General features: G+C 54.8%; 1 protein-coding gene across 3 annotated transcripts in view; it reads left to right on the top strand.

Moving 5' to 3' along the window:
• The first annotated feature begins 1,196 nt into the window (after window positions 1-1,196).
• NFAM1 (NFAT activating protein with ITAM motif 1) overlaps window positions 1,197-14,981 on the top strand; it is a 37,349-nt gene continuing 23,564 nt past the window's right edge. The window contains exons 1-2 of one of the 3 annotated variants that reach the window (XM_086403117.1): window positions 1,199-1,332; window positions 14,163-14,340. In XM_086403117.1, the coding sequence (XP_086259243.1) occupies window positions 14,272-14,340 (69 nt within the window). In that variant the 5' untranslated portion in view covers window positions 1,199-1,332; window positions 14,163-14,271. Of the gene's footprint in view, window positions 1,333-14,162; window positions 14,341-14,981 lie in introns of all 3 variants that reach the window. The other 2 variants (XM_086403118.1, XM_086403119.1) reach the window with 2 other exon arrangements.

Raw genomic sequence — 14,981 nt, 5'->3', positions numbered from 1 at the left:
TGCCAGGCCTGCACCAGGTCCCAGTCTGCTGGGGAGAGGGACCCAAGAGGCAGGACCTGTGTTGGGGGCCTGTGGAGGGGAGGACAGGGACTGGGGTTCACTCCTGATGGGGAAGTGATTCCTGGGCCTCCTGGTGGCGGAGGGGTGGCTCGAGTTTAGGGGAGCTGCAGCAGGGAAGACATCTGAGGTGGGTTGGAGGGGAGGTGTCTGCTGGGCCTCTCAGGGGGACCCCCATGGAGGCTGTTGTTGGGCTAAGGAAAGACAGCAGGCTTTTTGGTCTCTGGGAAAGGCTGGAAACTTGGGGCTTTTGTCCACCCCCCACCCCCCAAATGCCTGCCCCTCCCTCATCCCCCTAGCCCCTTCCACTCCCCCATCCCAAACCATCCTCTTTAAGGAGCACCTTGATCCAAGGGGCTTCTGGGCTATTTCTGAGGGGCAGTTTGTGTGAATGGGGTTGGTATGCTGTTTTTTTTAGAGTTTCAGGCCTGAGCAGCTAGACCTGCCCTCCTTTGGGCTAATTTATCCAGCAGAAAAGGGGCTGAGAAGGGGAGAAGCCACCGCCTCAGGGGTGAGGGTAGGGCGTGAATGGGAGGCCTAGCCCCTCTCTGTTCTTCTGCATGTCGTGTTGTTGTTCAGTGCTGAGTCGTGTCCAGCTCTTTGCGACTGCATGGACTGCAGCACGCCAGGCTTCCCTGTCCTTCACTATCTCCCAGAGTCTGCTCAAACTCATGTCCATTGAGTCAGTGATATCATCCAACCATCTCATCCTCTGTCACCCCCTTCTCCTCTTGCCCTCAATGTTTCCCAGCATCAGGGTCTTTTCCAATGCGTTATCTCTTCGCATCAGGTGGAACTTCAGCATCAGTCCTTCCAATGAATATTCAGGGTTGATTTCCTTAAAGATGGACTGGTTGGATCTCCTTGCAGTCCAAGGGACGCGCAAGAGTCTTCTCCAGCACCACAGTTCAAAAGCATCAGTTCTTGGCGCTCCAACTCACATCTGTACATCCTGGACGGGTGGGAGCCCCACATCCTCGCCTGGCGACGCCCTGGCCTGAAACTGTTCCCACCAGGAAAGTCCGGGGTCACTGAGAGGACAAGGCGGCCAACTGAGACCTGGAGGAAGCAGAAGGCTGGCCGGGGAGGAGCCTGTTAAGGACGCCAAGGGCAACCGTGGCTACCAGCAGGCTGTCCCCGCCCGCGACCTAAAGAGGAAGAAGGCCCCGATGGAGAGCTGGCCTCCGCGACGGAGGGCCTGGCCGGGCCCCCTCCCGGCCCCCAGGCTGCTGGGCTTGATCCTGTTCCCCTGGACCCTGCCGCTGGCAGGCGCAGGTACGCGGTCCTCCCCTCCTCCCGCGCTCTCTGCCTCGCGTACATCACAGCCGCTTTCATCCGCCGCGCGGCTAATTCCCCGGACCCGTCTCCGGGGATTTGCTGGTTGCGTTTGAACATTGCAGACTTCACAGGGAAAGCCTTCGGGGACCGGGAGATGTTTAGCTAATGCCTTGCCGAGGTGGCTTTTGAAGAGGCGGGGCCGCGCCCCCAGTCTCGCTGCTGGAACAGCCTCTCTCCCGGCTCCTCCTGACCCCCTGGCCCCTCAGAGAGGTGGGTGGGCATTGCTGCGGGCCGGGGAGGGGGCCATCCGGTGGGGTGTGGGATCTCTGGGAAGGGGCAGCTCACCCCCAAGGTATCTGACTGCGGAACCCACGCCTTGAACCTGCCCATTGGTGTTGCAGCCCCCACGTTGGGAGGGGTGGGGCGGAGGGAGGGAGGCCACCGCTGGTCATAGGGCAAGGTGCCTGGGAAGTTGGGTGGATGGATCCAAGCCTGGCCCTAGGATGGGTGGCCCAGGGGCCAGTTCATCCAGGCCAGGGAACTCCCAGGAGTGTCCCCCACCAGGGCTGCCCAGCCTGGCTCTGGGGTCTCTGAGGCTGTCTCACCTGGGCAGTGCCCACCCTCCTGTAGCCCCAGCATCCGCCCACCCCGCTGGGCAGGCTGGGTGCAGGCTGGATGCTTTCCTTCTCATTCACCTTGATTTTTATGAGCCTTCCAGGAGCTGCTCCCACCCTTCTGCTCCATCCTCTGCCTTTCATTCATACCATAAGCAGTAACAGCTATATTTGTCCATATATTTTTAAAAAATGTATTTATTTGGCTGTGCTGGGTTTTAGTTGCGACATGCGAGATCTCTAGTTGCAACATGTGAATTGTTAGTTGCGGCATGTGGGATCTAGTTCCCTGACCAGGGAATTAACCCGGGCCCCCTGCATTGGAAGAGCAGAGTCTTAGCCACTGAACCACCAGGGAGGTTGGACATCTACTCTTATTATCATAAATTAGCCTCTCTGTGCACATAAGCTGGGCTTCACACTTGTACTCAGGCCCCTTCAAGGCACCCTTGGGGTGCTGTTCCCATTGGCACCATGTAAGCACGGAGAAATTGAGGCCCAGCACAGCCAGATAGCTGGCCCACAGCCTAGAGGGTGAGTAGAGGCCAGGTTCAGCTCTGAACTGACCCTTGGAAGTGGGCTCCAGGGGTCCTCTTGCCTTTCTTTGTAAAGAACATCCTTCACAAAAAATCTACCCCTTTGGGAAGGCAAGACTCAACTGGGTGTACCCAGTCCTACCGCAGGCCTGACAGCCCAGCCCCTGTGAGGTCATCTCCTTTCGTCTGTGCACCTCACACCCCCAACCCCGTCACCAAACCCCCCGCCCCAATGCAAAGAAGGCTGAGAAAATGCAGCTTCTTGGTGACAACGTGTTGAAACTCATTCGTTTTAATTTCCCCCCCAGTTCCAATCATTTCTCTTTGTGTGGTCCCTCCTCTCCAAAAGGGACCCCCGCACACCCCAGTAACTGAGTAGAAGAGACTTTTGGGGTGCTGCTGTGAAAAGTGCTGTTTGTAACTGTCTTGACCACAAACAACATATTCCCCGCCCCCGGCCCCCTAGGATTGCAGCAGACATTGTACCCAAGAGAAACTCTGCTCTTTCGCAAGAGGTGGAAGCACCTTGTGGTCTCTTGCAGCAGCAGACAGCACCCGGTACTCCTGGTCCTTCCCCTGCGGGTCCTGGGTTCTGTCTCTAGTCTGTGCCATGCCCCTCCCCACCCTCTTATCTCCGAGCTTTGAGAATCTGATGGAGGGAATCCAGTTTCTCTCACATCCCCCAAACCTCCCCTGACCTCACCCATCTGCCTAGTGTAGCCAACTCCATCAACCATCAGCACCACGACCCAGCCTGCAGCCTCAGGAGTGTCCATGGGGGACCTTGGGGACTGTCATCGTTGAAGCTTGGGCTCAATACACTGTTTCCCTGGACCACCTGATGTAGGGTTGTGTGCAGGCCAGGGTGTAGAGTCTGGATCTGAGCTCTGCTTTGGACCTGGGCCCCTGGGCAGGTTCTTTCTTTTTTTTTCAATATGTATATTTCTTTACTTGTTTGGCTACAAGGGGTCTTTGTTGTGTCACGCGAGATCTTCAGCTGTGACATGAGAACTCTTAGTTATGGCATGTGGGATCTAGCTCCCTGACCAAGAATCGAACCCAGGCTCTCTGTATTGGGAGTGAGGAGTCTTAGCCCCTGGTTGTTGTTGTTTAGTCACTAAGTCATGTCCTACTCTTTCTGAGACCCCATGGACTGTAGCCCACCAGGTTCCTCTGTCCATGCAATTCTCCAGGCCAGCATACTGGAGTAGGTTGCCATTTCCTTCTCCATGGGATCTTCCTGGACCAGGGATTGAACCCTTGTCTCCTGCTGCTGCTGCTACTGCTGTTAAGTCGCTTTAGTTGTGTCCAACTCCGTGTGACCCCATAGACGGCAGCCCACCAGGCTCCCCCGTCCCTGGGATTCTCCAGGCAAGAACACTGGAGTGGGTTGCCATGTCCTTCTCCAATGCATGAAAGTGAGAAGTGAAAGTGAAGTCACTCAGTCGTGTCCGACTCTTCGAGACCCCGTAGACTGCAGCCTACCAGGCTCCTCTGTCCATGGGATTTTCCAGGCAAGAGTACTGGAGTGGGGTGCCATCGCCTTCTCCGTTGTCTCCTGCATTGGCGGGCAAATTCTTTACGGAGCCACCTGGGAAGCCCTTTAGTCACTGGAGCACCAGGGAAGTCCCCTTGGGCAGGTTCTTAATGTTGCTCGATGGCCTCACCTGTCAAGCGGCTGCGATAGAACACCTGAAGGTGCACGTGACGGGAGCTCAGAGAATGTCAGCCACCTGCCTGCCTAGCAGAGCCAATCAAGATGCAAGATTCAGTTGGCTGGCTCTACATCTTGGGGAGCCCCCGGGCTCCTTGGGGTCACTCTGACCTTTCCAGGGGTCTCTAGCAACACCCTGGGATGGCAACTCAGGACCGTTCTTGCTCCCAACCTTCCTCCCCTGCTCTCCTCTGATCTCTCTGCAAATTCTACTTTTCTCAAAGGGTCTAGTGGCTACCTCTGGTCTGAAGGGCACCTCTTAGAGGAAAATCATCTGAGTCTGAGGCTCAGCTTTCCTGAGAGCAGCTACACACCTGCTCTAGCCCTGCTTCCACCAGGCTTCAAGTCACTTCCAAGGGCTTTGAAGCCAGACAGAGCTTCTTCAAATCTGGCCTTCTTCTATTGACTGCTGTGTGACCTCAGGGAAGTTCCTTAACCTTTCTGAGCCTTGGTGTTCTCAACAAACATCAGTCTCCAGTCTCTCCCTGGCTGTGTTTATTTCTCAACTATTCATTAAAGAGGACCAGTTCCAGACACTGGGGGGAACTGAGGGTGAATAAGCCACAGCCCCTACTCCCAGCTTGGCGGAAACCGTGAGACTCACCCGCAGAAACAGGACCCCAGGGCCAGAGTCCTGATGCAAGTTCGCCTCCCCTCCCCCGTTAGCTCGGGACTCAGGTGTCACAGCTTCCTTTGTTGCCCAAAAGCTGTTCGGGAGCCTGCTGCCTCCCTCCCCGCAGCTCCAGGCCTCTGTCAGGACTGGCCTCTGCTTTTGATCTTCGTCTAATCCCAATAAAGAGCTTCCGAGGCAGGCGGAGGAGAAGACCTCCCTGTTGGAGGTGGGGCAGAGGGGGTGCTGGAGGGGGCGGCGGGGAGGCGACGGAGCAGGTGGGTGGGTGGCAGGCACAGCAGGAATAAAGGCTGGGAGGCCAGAAGGCAGAGCCCGGGGGAGGGCATGGCGAGAGGTTCAGACTCGCTGGGGAGGAGGGTCTCTTAGTAGAGCTGCGGGATACGATTCCCACTGGGATGTGGGTCCGCGTGGATCATAAACGCCTGTCAGGCAGGAGTGCAGATGCCGTTCCAATGGGGCCCTGTCAGTGCTTTCTCTTTTAAAATCGCGAACTAGAATACATACGCAGAGAAGCACCATAAATATTACAAAGCCAAGTGTGGCGTGTCGACCGTCCAGGTCAAGAGAGCAAACATTCTAGGGCCCCAAAGCCCCTGGATGCCTCCCAAGACACCGCCTCTCCCCCACGCAGAGGAACCACCATCCTGAGTTTAGGGCAATTGCTTCCTGGCATTTTTTTTGTACTTTTATCCTTTGGTTTGTGTCCCTAAACGATATAGATTAGCCTGGCTTTGTTTTTGAACTTTGTATAGTCAGAATGATGTTGTGGGTGTTCTCTGCGACCTACTTTTTTCACTCAACATCTTTTTAAAATGTATTTAGTTATTCACTTTTGGCTGCACTGGCTCTGCTGCTGTGTGCAGGCTTTCTCCAGCTGTGGCAAGAGGCACAGGCCCTCTTTAGTTGCGGTCCACAGGCTTCTCTTGTTGCGGAAAATAGGCTCTAGAGCGCGAGGGCTCAGTAGCTGTGGCACACGGACTGAGTTGCCTCTCCGTGTGTGGGATCACCCCAGGCCAGGGATTGAAGCTGTGTCCTCTGCAATGGCAAGCAGATTCTTAACCACTGGACCGCCAGGCAAGTCCAAACATTATGTTTTTTAAGCTATATCCGGTTGACAGTGTGGCTGGTTTGTTTATTTTGGTTGGTAAAGAGCAGGGGTCCCAAACCCTGGCCACTGGGGGGTAAGTCCAACCCACTGCCTTTTTGTATGGAGTTATGAATGTATTTTTCTAATGGTCAGAAAAACATCATGAGAAGAATACATATTTCACAGTGTGAATATGAAATTATACAATAAAGTATAATTTTATACTTAAGCCCTCTGTATCTGCCAGTTCTGCATCTGCGGATTTAACCAACACCAGATCGAAAATATTCAGGGGAAAAAAAATTTCCAGAAAGTTCCAAAAAGCAAAACTTGAATTTGCAGTTCTCATGGCAAGTATTTAAATAGCTTTTACATTGTATTTACAACTACTCCCATAGTACTTACATAGTATTAGTCTTTTTTTTTAATTTTGGCTGCACTGAGTCTTAGTTGTAGCATGTGGCATGTGCAACTCTTAAATGCGTGTGTGAGATCTAGTCCCCTGACTGGGAATCAAACCCGGGCCCCCTGCATTGGGAGCACAGAGTCTTGGCCAGTGGACCACCAAGGGAATTCCTGTATTAGGTACTATGAGTGATCTACAGATGATTTAAAGTGCAGCTAACCTTTGGGCAGCATGCATTTGAACTGCTCAGGTACAGTTATACACAGGTGTTTTTCAGTAGTAAATACAACAGCTACACTGTTGGTTCACTCTGAGGATGTGGAACCTTGGATACGGAGGGCCGCCTGTAAAGTTACACTTGGATTTTCAACTGTGCACGGTTCAGTGCCTCTAACCACCATGTTGTTCAAGGGTCAGCTGTATATGGGAATCTTAAGCCATTTTATGAATCCTATGTCATTATATCATGAAATATAACTTTTGTGGTTGTCATTTAGTTGCTAAGTCCTGTCCTACTCTTTGTGACCCCATGGACTATAGCCTGCCAGGCTCCTCTGCCCATGGGATTTCCCAGGCAATACTGGAGTGGGTTGCCATTTCCTACTCCACAGGAGCTTTCCGACCCACGGATCAAATTCGAGTCTCCTGTATTACATGCAGGCAGATTCTTTACCACTGAGCCCCAGGGGAGCTGCATAAAATATAATACAGACACAGAAAAGTGTGATACATATTAAATAAACATAGCCCTATGTGTCTACCATCCAGGTCAAGAAAGAGAACATTCCAGTGCCCCAAAGGGCACTGTACAGGCTTCCCTGATGGCTCAGTGGTAAAGAACCCACCTGCCAATGCAGGAGATTTGGGTTCAATCCCTGGTCAGGAATATCCCTTGGAGAAGGAGACGGTAACTCACTCCAATATTCTTGCCTGGAAAATTCCATGGACAGAGGAGCCTGGTGGCCTACAGTCCATGTGGTTGCAAAAGAGTCAGACACGACTGAGCAACTGAATAACAAACCCCCTGTACCCCCATCACTCTCAAGATACCCTGTGTCTTGAGCATCTGTGGATTTTGGTGTCTGTAACGGGTGCAGGAACCAGTCCTCCATGGAGAGTGAGTGATGACTGTATTCCCATTTCCATGTCCATAAATAAAGTTTTATTGGAACACAGCCATGCCTATCCATTCATGGCTCATTTATGGCTGCTTTTGCCCCCACAACAGCAGAGTAGAGTAGCTGCGATAGAGACCATATGGCTCACAAAGTGGAAAATATTTATTCCCTGGCCCTTTACAGAACACGTTTGTGAACCCCTGCTGTGGAGCGTCCCACTGAATGAACATACTGCGATCTATTTAGTTATGATTGACGTTCCAGGTGTTCCCATCTCGGAACGCTCACGTGTGGTCTCCAGGCACGCGTGTGTTCGGTGCCTCCAGCGGGTATGTTCCCATTAAGACTGCTTCTTTCTACACTTTCCTCCTCCCTGTGTGAACTGCGAGCTTCACGAGGGCAGGACACATGTGGACTTACTTGGCTTCGAATCCTTGGCTCCCAGCACGGAGCCTGGCACCCAGAGGATGCCCAGGAAATACTCACAGTAACAGGAAGAATTCAGCTCCCAGTCAGACAACCCCCTGAGGAGCGCTGAGCAGGGTGGACATGTGATGCCACCAGGAGAGGAATGACAAAACCCTCCTGACTTGTGACCGAGGGAGTGGGTGCCCGAGAACCCCGAGACAGGATCTGACCCCCTCCAGCTTCGCTGCCCGCTCTGAGCCCCAGCTTCCCTCCTAAGCAGGCCTCTTGCCCGGGGCAATAGGAAGGCACATCTGGGACACTGATGACCCCAGGGCTGGCACCTGGGACCCCTCAGGGAAGGTCTGTGGGCCTCGACCATGGGGACAGGCTGTCTGGAGAAGGTTGGGGGCCTGGCAGGTATGTGCTCCCACCTACCCCCCGACCCTGTCCCAGGACTGCGTGGGCTGCGGCTGAGATATAGCAGAGCCAGGGCGGGGGCCCCTTGGAGGCTCTGGGCTCGTCACTGCTTCCTGCTGATGGGGAGGTTGTGGGGTGGTGGGCAGGAGGGAGGCACCAAGTGGGTGCAGCCCAAGCCCAAGGGCAGGCGTGCCCTCCCATCGAGCAGCCCGTCCTCAGACTGTCAGGGGAGACACCTGCTCTAGCATTGGTCATAGGGTCCAAGGAGGTATGTCTGAAGGCAAGTTCATACCTGGCCACACACACCAGATTTAGAACATTTGTTGTTCAGTCGCTCAGTGTCCGACTCTTTGCGACCCCGTGGACTGCAGCACGCCAGGCCTCCCTGTCCCTTACCTTCTCCCAAAGATTTAAAACAGGCACACCCTTTAAATCAGAGCCTCCCCTTCTCAGAGCTGTCCTAAGGAGCTGGGGGCCCAGGAGACAGCCCCTGGTCCCTTGGAGCACAGCTCAGCCTCTCTGCCAGCAGCTGGTTCACTGCAGAGCATCTGGATCTGCCCTGGCCCCTGCCCCTGGGCTAGCCTTTCCTCCCGCCCCTGCCCACACCCCACTTCCGAGCCACGCTGACGACTGCCTGCCGCTGAGCTTTTGCTCCCGCTGGTCCCTTGGCCTGAAAGGTGTCCTCACATTTGCCCACCTGGTGACTCCAACCTGTTGCTCAAGGTTGAACTCTGGTGCTCTCTCTGCAGTGTCCTTTCGGGTCCACTCTTCCTGCCCTGACAGACCCCGCCTTGCTCCCCACGGTGTTCACCCCTGGTTCTGAATGTGCAGGAGCTCAGAAGTGTGGGACAGGACTGAGCTCACCTGCGGCGGGTGAGGGTAGGGGCAACCCAGGAACAGGTATTCAACCTCTGGGGGTGGGCTCTGTAAGGAAGAGGGCAGGGGAAGGCTGGAGAGGAGGGGTCTGCAAGGTCAGGGTCAAGGCTGAAAAGGAGCCACAGCTTAGTCTCAGGGTCTTGACTGACCTCCAGCGTGGGAAGCATCAGGGGTTGGGGGTTGGGAAGGGTGGGGTGGAGGGCAGAGCGGAGATGGGGTGGGAGGGGCGGGGATGGGTGGGAGGGGCGGTGAGGGAGGGGCGGGAGGGAAGGACCTGGCTGGCAGATGGGCGGATGCGGAAGGGGAGGGAGAGGAGGAAGGAGCGCACTGAGTGATTTTGTTCCTGGAGTGGGTAGGAGCTTTGGGGAGGTGGAGACTTAAAAGAAATCGGGATAAAGGTGATCTGGCACAGGCGTCCCCGGGAAGGAGTTAGTGAGTTGTCAGCCAGAAGCATTTATATATTAAAAGGAGGCTGGAGCTGGTTGGGGGCGGGTACTGAACCCCACAGAACAAAACCACGAATGCTAGGGTTTCAGGCTGCTAAGGAAGGCTTTCTGGAGCTCTCTAGTATTTCCCTCTGTTCTCTCCCTAACAGGAACTGTGATCAGGTCACTTCCCAATTTCGAAGCCCGCAGAGGTTCCCCAGGTTTCTAGGTCAACATTCAACCCTCAATCTCCTCCTGGCCCCTACCGGAACCCTTTCTTTCAACTCCACTAGGGCTCTGGAGCCCCCCAACTCCCTGTCCTGGCTCAGGGCTTGTAGAAGCTTCCTTGTACTTAAACCCCCTCGCTTGGACTCTCCACTTTAAACCTGGCTCCTGCTCTTCCTTCAAAGTTCAGCTCAGTAAAGAGGTGGGAAAGAAAGATCAAAACACTCACAGCTGTGATACCAGTCGGGGGAGGACTGCACACAAGCTCCATGGCCTCCTTGATCCCTCACTGTGGCTTCTAAAATGTGCACAGGGAGTGTGTTGCACGCTTTTATAATGGAAGGGGGTGCCCTGAAGAGTTCTAATTTAAAAAACAAAGTGCTGCTCCCAGGGTTGGCCTCTCCAAGAAGCCCCTGCCCACTCAGCCAGCCCATCCACTGGGTTTCGGTCACCCCTGAGACTTCCCTTTATCTCACCACTTTCAGTTTCGTCAGGCAGCCCCCTTCCCAGCGCAAGTGGGACTTCGAGGGGCCACAGACTCCTTGCTGAAGGGGGTGTCCTGGTGGGGTCTCTCCCCTCACTCCATTTCTCTCCTTTCAGAGACAAGGCTCTACCACACCTTAACCCCGTCCTGACAGCCTTCTCTGAAGATAGAACAGGTTGTAAAGGGAGAAACAGTCCCATGTTCCCCCCGTCCACACTCTCAAACGAGCCCCCAAGTTTGAGCAACTTGCCTTTCAAAACAAGCCAGAAGGGAAGTGACTGCTGTAAAAATACCAATTAACACCAGTGAAGCTTAGACATTTCTGGACTAAACACTTGACGGTCTGCCCTTGGTTTGTGTCCCCACGTAGCTGCTGTGCACCCAGGGGCCAGAGTCTGGAGGCCTGAGAACAGGATGCAAGCAAACGTGGAAACGCCCTCCCCCTACCCCCAGGCAAGCCACATCCGTGAGCATCTTTGTCATTCGGAGGTGTTGAAAGATGTGACAGCCAGTCTGATGGCAGTGTTCCGGGGGCATGAGCGCTAAAAAGCTCCAGGATACACACGCTCTGTTCAAAGACTGCCTTCCAGCGCCGGCTGCGCGCTTCTCCCTAATCAGCCGCTCGGTCCGCGCACCGCGGTGTTTGATGCGCGTGCCCCGAAGGACTCACCTGTTTTTCGGTGGCGTCCTGGGATTCGTGCTCGGGCGAATGGCCAGAGCCCCGTGATGAAACCAGCAGTCCCACACCTGCAGCCCTTCAGAAGGGCCTTGAAAAAGAGGCCCGGCTCTGAGAGATGCCAGAACTAAATTGGAGGGCAGAACTCCTGCCTAAAATAAAGACCGTGGGAACGGCTTTCTTCTGTAGCCGGAGAATCAAAGTGTTTTCATTTAAAATTGACCTAAGTTGGAATGGATACCTTTGATCACCACCTCTGGGCTACAGAGCCTTGGCTCAGTGCCCTACAAAGGATGGCATTCCGGGCAGAGGGGGAAGCTGAGGCCAGGGCCTGGCTCAGGGTTGGTGGGGGAGAGGCACAGAGAGTGGGCCAGGGCAGCTGGAGCACGAGTGATGCTGGGGAGCGTGTCAGATCCTGGGGGTGAGGGGATGTCACTACTGCAATGAGGGGGGGCCGGCGGGCTCTGGCTGGCCTTGCCACAGGACCAGCTATGCAGGGCTCATGGGGCCCGCTGGTTTCCATTTCCTTCTCCAGGGGGATCTTCCTGACCCGGGGATTGAACCTGGGTCTCCTACAGTCGCTCAGAAGTGTCCGACTCTTTGTGACCCCATGAATCACAGCACGCCAGGCCTCCCTGTCCATCACCAACTCTCGGAGTTCACTCAAACTCGTCCATTGAGTCGGTGATGCCATCCAGCCATCTCATCCTCTGTCGTCCCCTTCTCCTCCTGCCCCTAATCCCTCCCAGCATCAGAGTCTTTTCCAATGAGTCAACTCTTTGCATGAGGTGGCCAAAGTACTGGAGTTTCAGCTTTAGCATCAGTCCTTCCAATGAACACCCAGGACTGTTTTCCTTTAGAATGGTCTGCCTGTTAGATGACCCAAATTCAGGGGAAGAGCCTCTGAATTTTTATTTCCCTTTAAAAGAGGGCAGGTCTTTCACGTGACAAGTGTCTTCTTTTTTGCTTGCTTTGAGATTTTTTAAATGGTTGCCTAGAGTAGTGGTTAAGGGGCTTTGCTGGTGGCTCAGTGGTAAAGAATCGGCCTGGAGGAGGGCATGGCAACGCAATTCCTTAGTCTTGTCTGGAGAATCCCATGGACAGAGGAGCCTGGTGGGCTACAGACCATGGGGTCGCAAAGAGTCGGACACGACTGAGCGACTGAGCACAGCCAGTGCAGGAGACATGGGTCTGATCCCTGGTCCGGGCAGATCCCACAAGCCAAGGAGCAGCTGAGCCTGAGCACCACAACTATTGAACCTGTGCTCTAGAGCCCAGGAGCTGCAACTGCTGAGCCCAGGTGCCACAGAAGCCCAGGTGCCCTACAGCCCATGCTCTGCAACAAGAGGCACCACTGCTGTGAGAACCCTGCAGGCTGCGACGAAGAGTAGCCCCTACTCACTGCAACTAGGGAAAAGCCCGAGCAGCAACGAAGACCCAGCACAGCCAAAAATAAATAAATAGATTCATTAAATTAAAATAAGAGAGAGAGAGTTGGGGGGTTAGGGACTTCCATGGCGGTCCAGTGGCTAAGACTCTGCGCTTTCACTGCAGTGGGGGACAGGTTCCATCCTTGGTTGGGGAACTAAGATCTCACATGTTGCAGTGCGACCAGTTAAAAAGAAAGACAAAAATAAACAGGGTAGGTTTATTGGCTCCAAGAGACTTAGCTTAAAATCCCACCTCCACCACCAGGCTCCTCTGGTGGCTCAGACGGTAAAGAATCTGCCTGCCATGCAGGAGACCCAGATTCGATCCCTGGGTCGGGAGGAAGATCCCCTGGAGAAGGAAATGGCTACCCACTCCAGTATTCTGCCTGGAGAATCCCATGGACAGAGGAGCCTGGAGGGCTACAGTCCATGGGGTTTGCAAAGAGTTGGACATGACTGAGTGACTAACCCTTTCCACCAGTATTAAGTACTTTGCGGACTGGACAAACCTCTCCATTCTCTGAGCCTCAGTTTTCTCATCTGTGAAAGGGAACACCCCAGTGGAGGTTAGTTCTTATCATCACAGGCTTGACTGCGAAGCCTGAGGGTCTGTGCTGTATAAACAGAGCGTGTGCGCACAGGAGCAGCTCGGGGAGGGGCTGTGCGAGTCCTGCCCACCTAGAGGCTGACTGCACAGTCTGTGGAGGAGAAGGGCACAGGAGGACGTGCTGGGCAACGGGAACAGTGTGGGCAAAGGCTCGAGAGCCTTGGGGAACGAGCAAGTGAGAACCGAGGGCAGTTGAGTTGGGCTGCACGGGGTCTGGAGGAATGGGCTGGATCCTCCAGGCTAGGGAACTTAAAAAAAAAAAAATTCCTTAACAGTGGCCCCAAGTTAAGGGATACATGGTTATAGTGTGACCCTGTCTGAACCCAGTTGTGCGAATGTAACAAGCCAGAAGGTCATAAACAGCGACCTCACTACAAATGAGATGCTCTCTGTTCTATTTCTTTTTTTTAATTGTGTGTCTTGACCCTGTAAATTGATTTCAGACTCCTTCCTGGGCCTCCTCTGGTTGGTTGGGTGGTGGGGGGCGTTCAGGCAGGGTCAGGCCGGGCAGGAGCAGGATGGCAGGTGGCTCCCTCGGGGGTAGTGCCAGGCTGGGCAGGCAGGGGAGGAGAGAAGGCTGGATGCTGGAGCTGTCAGAGGAGGATGTTGTGCTGGGAGCACGAGGTCTGATGGGGTGGGCACCCCTCCCACCCCTGGTCAAGTTCCTTGATTGCAGATCTGCGCCCCCCCGCCACACCCCCAGAGGACTCAGCTTGGAGTCCCTGGGCCAGAGGTGGGAGTGAGGCGCCGACTGCCAACGGGCTCTCAAACCCACAGTTCAAGCGCCCACAGATTCAAAAGAAGAACCGGAAAAGGAAGGAATCAGGCGCCAGCGGGTGGTAGATAAAGTCTTTCCCAACCAGGGTGGCAGACACGCGGGCAGGATGGGGGAAGAGCAGCAGGAGGCTCCTGGCGGGGAGGGCTTTTGAGCACACACTGCTCAGCCCACGGGCAGCCTCGAAGGCCACGCCCAGGATCCACGCTCTGGGGTGTCGCCTACCCCCATGTCCAGCCCAGCACAGGGCCTGAGGTGTCAGAGAGGCTTGGGGCAGGGGGCGCGGGGCCCTGGGGGGATCCCGTCATGCCCGGAGACCACCCCGTGCTGTGATGCCCCGTGCTGAGGGCCTGTCACTTACATGGGCAGAAGAGTCAGGCTGGCATTTGCCCTTCCAGGTTTCCAGCGAGGACTGAGGACTGGTCTGGCTTCCCTGCCTGCTGTCACTGGGGAGAGGCAGCCCGGCTCTGTGGCAGGCGTGCTGTGTTCTTGGACCCATTTCATCGCATGACAACCCTGGGAGGTTGGCCTTGTTCTTCTCCCCTTGTTTCAGGGAAGACACTGAGGTTCAGAGAGGTAAAGGCACTTGCCCAAGTTTGCACAGCTTTTTAAAAAAATATTTATCTGGCTGCGCTGGGTCTTAGTTGTGGCGCGCGAGATCTTTGATCTTTGTTGTGGTGTGTGGAATCTTTTAGTTGTGATGCGCAGGCTCTAGTTCCCTGCTCAGGGATCGAACTTGGTCCCCTTGCAAGGGGAGCATGGAATCTTAGCCACTGGATCAGCAGGGGAAGTCCCAAGCTTCCACAGCTTCTAATGGCAGAGCCAGGATCTGAACCGAGGCTGGCTGCCTCCAGAAACTGGTCTTCTCCCAAACACCTCCTGCCCCCTCATTTCTGGCCAGGCCCCTAGCTTTCTAGCAGTCCTTGGAGCTGCCAGTAAGCGAGGGAGGAGGAGGTGGTTGTTGTTGTTTAGTCACTAAGTCCTGTCCGACACTTTGTGACCCCAGGGACTGTAGCCCAGGCTCCTTTCTCTATGGGATTTCCCAAGAATACTGGAGTGGGTTGCTATGCCCTTCTCCAGGGGATCTTCCTGACCCAGGGATCGAACCCACATCTCCTGTACGGACAGGTGGGTTCTTTACCACTGAGCCACCAGGGAAATCCGATGGTGGAGGTACCATCCCTGAAAACACCATCTCCCGCAAAGCAGGAGCGGGA

Source organism: Bos grunniens, chromosome 5 (genome assembly GCF_055505025.1).
Source record: "Bos grunniens cultivar Pamir isolate PY7600 chromosome 5, Bosgru_T2T1.0, whole genome shotgun sequence".
Lineage (NCBI taxonomy): Eukaryota > Metazoa > Chordata > Mammalia > Artiodactyla > Bovidae > Bos > Bos grunniens.
Note: the sequence above shows the minus strand (reverse complement) of the source record. Positions and strands in the feature narration are given on the sequence as shown.